The sequence below is a fragment of the Dicentrarchus labrax genome, unplaced genomic scaffold, assembly GCF_905237075.1.
Source record: "Dicentrarchus labrax unplaced genomic scaffold, dlabrax2021, whole genome shotgun sequence".
In the NCBI taxonomy this organism is placed as follows: domain Eukaryota; kingdom Metazoa; phylum Chordata; class Actinopteri; family Moronidae; genus Dicentrarchus; species Dicentrarchus labrax.
Genome location: NW_026136701.1, coordinates 3,351,407 through 3,360,834, shown reverse-complemented (window position 1 = coordinate 3,360,834; position 9,428 = coordinate 3,351,407). Strand labels below are relative to the sequence as shown.

General features: G+C 40.1%; 1 protein-coding gene across 1 annotated transcript; it reads right to left on the bottom strand.

Annotated features, from left to right (window-relative positions):
- Positions 1-31: 31 nt before the first annotated feature.
- prg4a (proteoglycan 4a) lies at positions 32-7,681 on the bottom strand. The gene is made up of 14 exons (XM_051401059.1): positions 7,613-7,681; positions 6,572-6,688; positions 5,655-5,768; positions 5,397-5,456; positions 4,771-4,833; positions 4,523-4,648; positions 4,190-4,414; positions 3,844-3,951; positions 3,466-3,552; positions 3,176-3,315; positions 2,198-2,357; positions 1,756-1,854; positions 1,131-1,259; positions 32-916 (listed from the first exon to the last, which is right to left on the bottom strand). Exons 1-14 carry the CDS (start codon positions 7,677-7,679, stop codon positions 717-719), a joined length of 1,695 nt encoding a protein of 564 aa, XP_051257019.1. The 5' UTR covers positions 7,680-7,681; the 3' UTR covers positions 32-716.
- Positions 7,682-9,428: the final 1,747 nt, after the last annotated feature.

The following is a 9,428-nucleotide window of genomic DNA, read 5'->3' as shown; positions in this document are numbered from 1 at the left end:
CAGAAAGGGCCAATCAGCAATCACACTTAACCCCTTCAGATCCTCTGTCCATTCAATGTGTATAACTTTCTAGGATGTAAAAATGCAAAAACTCATTTGATTGGATGTATGCTCCTTGCCTCAGTCAGCCATGAGAAAGCATTATTATCCATTGGAATTAACATTAAAGAATATATAGTAACGTATTTTAATGTATTTTTTATATATATTTCTAATGATTCATGAGTGCATTTAGAATAGAACTCCACTATTACAATACTTTTTTTGTGTTTGTAACATATTTGAATGGGTTAAGATGGCTACCATAAGGCTTTAAATGACCAGTACAATGCTGTCATGCTTCCATCTTCAAAACAAAATTTTAAATGAAACAGGATGTAGCTGTGGGACACAATTACTGTAGTGCTAAAACAATCAAGCCACATTATAAATGCCCCATTCTTCAAAATGTATAAATTCTACCGACTACACAGCCATGGAAAATGAAAGGAAGGTTCTTACTCCAGTAAAAGCTACCTCTTCTGCTCTCTAGCATTTGGAAAGTTTGAGGTTTTATGGCATTTAGTTGACATTTTAAGAAAGATTCACTTCCCGAGAATAAAAAATCATTTTATCAACATATTATTAAACTAGTAAATTGCTACTCTGTGTCCAGTAGACATATTTACCAAGTAGAAATGCAGAAAATACCAGAAAAGAACCTTTTCAGGATGTTCTTATGGACAACGCAGCCAAACTCTGATGGAGTTGGCTGGGCCTGGGTTGGGAGGCTTAGCATTCTGAGCTGCCATGTTGGCAGAGTTGGTTGCCACGACAACAGCAGGGCTGGTGATGGGTAGGGGTGCGAAGACTGCAGACGGGTCAGGTTTGGCCAGGGAAGGTAGGTTGCCTGAAATCTGGATACTGAAGAAGAGAGCTGCAGAGAAGACAGAGAATATGGCCTCAGCTCAGACACTCAACCAGACTGATTACAGAAAATGCACAGAAGAAACATAGAGAAATACAAGAGAAATACAGTGTATATTTGGTTCGCAGTCAACATGGTAAACTACAAATTACACAACTTCTTTCAGCCTCCAATCCTATTGTTCTGTAATGAGAAAAAAGAGAATGCACTGGGTGGTTCTTACGTCCAGAGAAGACGTAGTGCTCGTATCGGTCACCCGTCTGAAGGCTGGGCATGGACAGAGCAGAGGTGACTGGGGTGGGGAATCCCTTCAGAGACACTTTGATGTTGATTTCACCACTGAGAAGAACTTCTGGATGTGACAAGAACAACAGCATTCAAAGTACATTTAGAAGAAGCTCACTTTGATTGTTATTTGATTCATTTAATGCAACAATGTAAAGACCCCCTCCAGGCATGCATTGAGACATATATACAACAGTCTGCTTGGAACAGTAATGTGTGTCTGATGTGGGGTTTGTTCTGCAAAAAACTACAATTTCCACATCATAATCCTTAAAAAGTCAACTCCTACTTGTACCTAAAATTCAAGGCTTTAAGTTTCTACTGACTTCCAAACTATTTGTGATGTCATATATCATGCTCGTAAGCCCCGCCCCACCCCTAAAGTCCTTTATTGACCCCCATAGGGAAATTCATTGTCTGCATTTGACCAATCCAGATCTAAGCCATTGTCTTGGTCAAGCAAACTGACTGAAGAGTTAACCTAACATACATGTTGTTGTTTTTTTAACGGAACAGTCAACAACAACAACATTTCCGGGAAAATGCTTTGTTTGGATACCAACCGGCCTGGCGAGCGAAACGCTTCTGAAAGGAGCTTCTTGATGTCTTGCTGCAGGGTGGAACGCTGCCTGATGGGAAGGTGAACCTCTGCATGATGTCTCCTAGAGGACAGACAGGGAGAGCTACTGTTGGTCATATCATCATAAACTCAAACAGCACTACAAAGAAGACACATAGCAGAGCTTTGATTCTCTGCCTGAACCTGATTGGACCTGACGACCCACCGGGTTCAGGCCCAAAACTGCTGTTTTGTTTTGAAAGGTCCACCTATTAGCTCTTTCCAGACCTTTCAACAGCATCTCATGGTCTTCATCAGCAATTGGCTCAGTTGTCAAAAACAACAGCTTCTACCCCACCTGACACCAGCCATTGAACGGCTCTTCCACCAACCCTTCCCAGCTTCTCTTTGGATTCAGCAGCTTGTATCTTCCTGTTATTCCTCACCATTCTTAAAGAAGTACACAGTCTCCGGTCTGCTCCTTGTGGCTGGTACTGGCAGTGCAGCACTGATGCTTCCTGTCAGACCTGGGAACTCGGACACCAGAGGTTTGGGGTAGCCCGGCTCCATCACCATGTTCCCATCCAGACGCCAGTACTGGTCTCCCTGGAGTGGATGATGAGGAGGAGAGATGGTGACAAAAGAGGATAACTGCTTAGTGCACTCTGACCTCCATCATTGCAGAAGGAGCTTTCTGAAGTGATCTAGTGATTTCTCTATGTTGTGTTCACATTGCCATCACTGTAACACACCTTGGCATAAACATACAGTATTCAGTATACTCAAATGTAGATAGATTTTTATAGAGCTTTACAGCAACCATGCAGAGTACAATACTGTCATCTCCACATGCAACAACATCATCACATCATTAGAAAATGTTAATTCAAATTAATTAATTTCTTAAAGATGGTGTAAGCAAAACCAGCATTTTGGTTAACTTCCAGTCCGTTCTTGCAGTTAGCAGTCTAATCCCCATATCTCTACACTGAAATTCTGCTGCCTGCCCTTGAGGACCACCTCAAAATGTATTTTCTGTTTATGTATATACGTATATATATTTGAATGTATTCCTCTTTTCTTTTATATATCTCTTTTATGTGTCTAATGGCTACTGCCTGAATCAGCATTACATTATCGTTAATACACTGATCAGAGGATATATTTTTCTCTTTATTTGCATATTTGATGTTTAGGTAACCCAAAAGTAACAGAAAGTAATCAAATATTGTAATACTTGGATGAGGTCACTGAGCTAATTAGTAACTGTATTGGAATACATTTTAAATTAACCCTCGTAACCCTGCTCACTATAGTACAACTTTAGAGATTAAACAGACAAATAAGCAGAGGGAGGTAGAATAGCAGCAGTGTAGTAACACAGTGTTAGCAGCAGTAATAACGGGTTACAGTAATATTCATACTTTGATTATGTAGGTGTTTCCGTGGCAGTTGCAGCGTGTGAAGACAGTGTCGATGGGAGAGGAGACACCCAGAGTGTCTGTGATACTCTGTGGACGACCGACTGAGCGACTGACAGGGTCCACTGACCAGAACAGATCACCTGAAACACACAGGTAACTGATACAGCTTACACAGGACACTCAGACACAAAATACACTGACAATCTTAAATATATATATCCGGAGTCATTACACACTTAAATACATGTACAGTTCAACATTTGTCCATAAGGGGACACACTGATACTGACCTTTAAATATCAGTATGGTCCCATTGCTGAGGGCTGTCAGTCCATTGATGGGAGAGTCACTGCATAGGTCGACATCAGCAAGTAGTCCTACACACACACACACACACACACACACACACACACACAAAACCCCTCAGTTAAAATGGATCCAGTTTCATTTTTAATATTACTGTTGGGTTAATGAATCAAGCAAGTCTCATGTATCATTTTGATACAGAGACACTGATTGTGTTAGGAGAGGTTCATTCTGATCTGTTCACAACATTTCTTTAGATGTCATTACTATAAATGTATATTTGTGATAATACATTTGTATATGTAAAGAGACTGAAGTTGGTCAAAATGGGACACATACATCCACAGGACCACTTATCCTACCTGTCCCTGGTCCCTCAGAACCTGCTTCCACCAGCGAGAGACCCAAGGCCTGGGCTATGTCCTGTAGGGTGCTGGGTCTGGGCTTGGAGCCTGCTGGGCCACTGAGACCTGGGGACAAAGAAAATTTATTTTTGTGTGGTCAAATGCAAGGATTTTTTAAAATATACTTATGTAGGGTACAAAAGGTTCTTTTTAAATAAAACCGTTTCACAAATATAAGTGTCAAAACAAATGGTAAGAACATTTAAAAAATAGTTACAATGATTCAAAAGTCAATAAAACAAACATTCTAAGATAAATTTAATCAGATCAACATTCAAAATGAAATACTCTCGGTTTAATTAACCTTGACTTGGCCCAGATGGAGCCACTCCCCCAGGTGACAAGACCAGGTGGACGTTCAAATTTCTACCAGCAGCTCCAGGACCAGAGGGACTGACGGGACCACTGCTGCCCAGAGACGGAGCACTGTAGCTGGGCAGAGAGGAGCCAGGGGCTGGTGAGTGTGGAGCTCCACCATGAGAGGAAGTGCTGGACATTGGCAGTAGACCAACAGGGATGTTTCTCACACCTAGGGGGGGAAAAGAAATGGAGAAGTTCTTATGTAATTAGACAAAACAATATATTTTTAGTATAACACTGACATTTTTAAAAAAAGAAGGAAAGAAATATTCCATACCATGCTGTGGTTGAATGATTGGTATAACTGGAGGGGTGGGACCAGAAGAGCTGGCAGGGAGTGGGTTGAGAGAGCCTAATGTACCTGGGCACTGAGCCCCAGGGTACTGTGGGCAGGAACGCCTCGCTATATAAAAATGACCATGATATAATAGCATTAATCATTACAGTAAATTATACAGAAACTGACTGACTGTTTGGATACAGTGATACAGTTTTTCTCAAATTCAGCATTGGAACAGCATCTACCTGTGTACCATTCCTCGCTCTCACTGTTGGACCTTTTCCTGCTCTTCTCTGATTTACGTTTTCCTGAGGAGAAAATTATGACAAAAAGAGAAAGATATCCGGTTTATGAAGACGTGTCTCTTTCCGACGTCAGGTTAGTATTCAAAAGGAACAGGAAAGACTTTGACAGGCAGCCATAAGGAAACTAGTTCTAAGCCCATCACTCAGGTGCAAGGCTGTCAATATGATAAAGCCTGAACACTTTCTCACTGCACAATGTTTGAAAGACAAGCAGCTACAACACGCTTTAAGCTTGCCTGAAGAGCGTAAAGCTGAAAGACATTGTTATTCTGAGCATCTGCCTGTCTGATCCTTTTGTGTTGCCTCCTAGTACCTGCGTTGTGCACAAATTAAGCATATTAAAGATATTCATCAGTGTCTCTGCATTTAACATTGTTTTCTTCTCAAAGCTCATGTATATTGACAGTTTACGTGAGCAAAACAGGTTTGAGAAGTCCACAAGGAGCTACATTTTGGTTTGGTTGCTGTATTTAGAGAGAAGTAATATATCTGGTACAGTAATAACAAATGGCAGTGAAATGGAGGCTCTACTGCTGGTTAGTTAGTTGTTACTGATGGCTGCTAACCTGAAGCTGCAGCCCTCAGAGACTGGAAAGTCCTGGACTGTGAAACGGACACACTGGCATCTGTGGACAGAGAGACAAGGTTTTTAGTGTTATACCACTAAAACAGTGCCAGCTATTCAAATCATCTTCCTCCATTCCCAAGCTTCTTCAAGCTTCATTAGAGGTCTTCAAACTCTACTACAGTTGTGTATGTGTTGCGAAGTCACAGCGGGGCAGTATGTGTGTATGTATGTATAACTGTGTTGTTGTGGCCCTTACCACAGTGTAGCTGGTAGTCATGACAACAGGTGTTGTAGTGGATGCACTGTGGATCGCACTCGCACAGCTGACCGCGCTGGAATCCCTCACCACAACGACCCTGACAGGACTGAGCTGAGAACAGCCAGAAAAACCATAACATTGTCAACACAGCAGAGAGCACACATTGTTTCCAAAAGGGTCTGAAAATTAAAGCTGCATTCGTCTATTTTGGCCACTAGGAGGCAGAATTACACACAGACCTGACATTGCGTTATAAAACTAACATGTTAGCAAATAATTGTCTATTACACATTCAGTAGATAAGAAGGAACATTAGCATTCATGCAGCCATGTTTCTGTCCATGGAGTGAATCTGGCTCCATTATGTTCACCAGCTAACTACTTTGGCCGTCTAACTATTGGTGCTAGTGGCTTTATTAGAATTATTTCACTAAAGGCAACTGACTGCTGGAAACAGGTTGATCAGGGAAGCTTAATGTGCTGTAAACCGAGGAGTTTAGAGAGGTTCAAAAGTTCCATAGAAACTAAAACAATAAGCTTAAAAAGTCCATAGAAGCTAAAACATCAAGATAATTAAAAGGCTAAAATGCTTTGAAAAAATGGAACAAGCTAAAAGAGGCTAAAAAGCTCTATAAAGACAACAAAAAATAATAATATGTTCAGTTATTGTATGCATGCCTCTTTGGTCTTTTCACTATATCTTTGCTGTGTCAAATTTACTGTTTGCTGCCGGCCCACAGGAAGCAATGGGTATTTTGACACTGTAGTAAAAGCACAGGTGTAAATGTTGTGTCATGACAAAATGCAGAGATTGTTAATGTTATTGGTAACACCTGTGTTTCTCCTACTATAAATCAAAAGGTCTATCAGTTGTTCTCTATCTCACTGCATGTGTCTAACAGTGAGTGTCTTACCAGTGGTGCAAATAGCCTGGAAGTCTTGGCAGCACTCATTATGTAGAAGGCAGCTTAAGTCACAGGTACACTGCTGGCCTCTGGTGAACGTCTCACCACAGCGACCCACACAGCTGCCTGAAGAGAGATGTGTGTAATTTCAGTAATCCTTTCATTTTTATTCATAAGACAACATAAGTGTATTCTATGACATCAAAACGTTATTATATCAACTGGACTGCAAGGCATCCCAAGGTATTATGGGTACAATATTAAACCTTAGATGTTACCATAGCTCTAATATTAGACATTTTAAGACCTGTTAGGTGTGTTACAAGATAATATAAGGCATACTAGGGACATTATTTCACATCGAGTAATTGTGAGGAATCAGAATTTTATTGCAATATTTTATTAGAGTAACACGAGACATTATTAGACATTAGATGATCTGCATTAGTAGATCATAATAGTTGCTTAAAGCTTCAGGTAACTATTATAAAAATCACTTTTTGTCATATTTGCTGAAACGTTCACTATATCCTGACATTCAGAGCTGGGGAAAATAGTTGATTTCTGAGTATCATTCCCAGGGTCCCAAAGCATCTGTAATTGACAACCTGGGAATGAGACTCTATAATCAACAATCTTTCTCAGCTCTGATTGGTTGTTTTCGTCCAAGCCCGGTGGATTATTATCAACGCCATTAGGAGCACTAGGAAGAGTCTGAGGAACAAGATTTTTTGATTTTCTGATTAATTGTCTCATGTACTATTTTCAGGATATAGTGAAAGTTTCAGCAAATATGATAAAATATATTTCAATAAAAATTACCTAACCAGATCATATAACAGACATCACAAGAAAAATTGTTCTTATATTACATTATTAGATGCATTAATAGACATTCTGAGGTACACTAAGAGGCATCAGAAAGGCATTAAAGGGTAAAATTAAAACACATTATGTGTGTAATTTTGGTATCACAAAGTGCCATACTATTTTCCAATTTATTAATTAAAATTAATATTTGCAAAGTTAAATACATGTGTCAGTACGTACCTGGTCCAGCAGCATCACTGTAGGTCACAGCAAGGCCAAGCAACAGAAGCCACATTTTCAACATCATCCTCATCATCATCTTCAGCCTGAATGGAATCTGAGCGATCAACAGTTGCGACAAAGGGAGTGTAAGAGAGAGAGTGAGAGCAGCTACCTTCTCAGTGTGTCACCTCTGCTTGTCTTCTTTCAGTCTGTCAGTTTGCTGCTCTTATATATGAGACAACAGGCAGTGAGACAGGACACTTTTAATTAACATCACACACAAACACACTCACACTACACCCACAGACTAATTAAAAACTGCCAAGACGTATTTAAACTTCCTACACTGGCAGTAAATGACTCCTACACACAGTTATCCCTTTCAGGACCAATGATGGAAAGTAACTAATTACAAGTTACTCTTATGGTAGTTGTTCAGTGCAGATACTTCACCATTAAACATTTTCAACAAAAAAGCAACCCTGGGATCAAATTGGATCAGTGTTATGAATGGGAACTATCTTTAAGTTAAAGGTAAATTAACATAAAGCACTAAAATACTCGGGTACATTATATTTTTGTGTTTTTTCCACTTGTGTGGTCTGCGGTGTCGTCCCATGTGGTAACACTCCTACCTGTTGCCTTTTGGACACATGTTCCCAGCCAGCCAGCTTGAGGAATGAGGTGCTGGAGCCAACCAGAGCTGATGTCATGTGGTTTCTACAATTTTGCGGTGGAGTTTCAATTGTTCAGCTCAGTCCGTTGGTCATAAAAAGTGTCTACATGTGGGATAAGGGGACAGAGCCAAAGAGAGGAAATGAATGAGAGGGGTCAATCTGGTGAGGCATTTGTTTTATTTTGATGTGGATAGATTTATCTCTGCCTAACACTAAGATTAGCAAATATACTCCTTTAACTCTCACCTGACAACCCATCTGAAGCAGGTTTGGGAACAGGAACTTGGTGGGCCAGTATCTAACAACCAATGGGACCATATCCTTGACCTAGTCCACTCCTGTCCTATGTGTCCTAGGCATGGCTTATTGTAATGTACAGGAAAGATCTTTTCAGAGTACATTAAAACAATGACAAATGTACCCAGCCACCAGTGATAATTGTAATAGGTGCAAAAAGTTGCCCGCTAAACATACTCATATGTTTTGGTCCTGTCCAAACGTAACTGATTTCCGGTGTCAAAAATCTAGCACACTTTTTGGCATTAACCTCAAACCTGAACCCCGAATGCTTCTATTTAGAGTCTCAACACTTGTGACACCCAATTTCCATTAATAAAACAGCCTGTTCTGGCCTTTACAACTCTATCAGATGTCATTGTATTCAGGTGGAAGGATGCTCTTCCCCCCTCACACAGTAGCTGACTCAAGGAGATCCTGAACCATATAAAACTTGAAAAGATTAGATTTTCATTTACAGACTCAAGCAAATCCTTTGGCAAGACCTGGAAGCCCTTTTTGAGTATCTGGATAAGACTACCATCTGATAAAAAGATTTGAGGAGAAGATTGGCAAAGATCAGGAAATAAATCCAAGGAGAGGCTGGTTAATGCAGAAAGATATTTTACTAAATACTTACATAGTCAAGTGAGTAGAAACTAAATATTTCAGATCATCTATTCTTTATGAACACAGGACCAACATCAGGCAATGCCCATACACAATTAAGACACACAAACATAAAACAAGCTCTAATAATGCAAACTGGATGTGCTCTAATCTCTTAAAATGATCATGAAAGTTGAAAAGCTGTGCAAAAGAGTAGAGCACTGAAAACTCCTGGAAATGATCCATTAGCAGCACATTTAGTTGAAGTCATC

What these genes read in the sequence shown, in the direction of transcription:
- prg4a (XM_051401059.1), bottom strand. Translation starts at nt 7,679, where the DNA reads ATGATGTTGAAAATGTGGCTTCTGTTGCTTGGCCTTGCTGTGACCTAC. An exon ending in GACCATACTGATATTTAAAG is followed by an intron (nt 3,316 to 3,465) that starts GTCAGTATCAGT and finishes TGTGTGTTTCAG; the next exon opens with GTGATCTGTTCTGGTCAGTG. An exon ending in TGTGTACTTCTTTAAGAATG is followed by an intron (nt 1,855 to 2,197) that starts GTGAGGAATAAC and finishes TCTGTCCTCTAG; the next exon opens with GAGACATCATGCAGAGGTTC.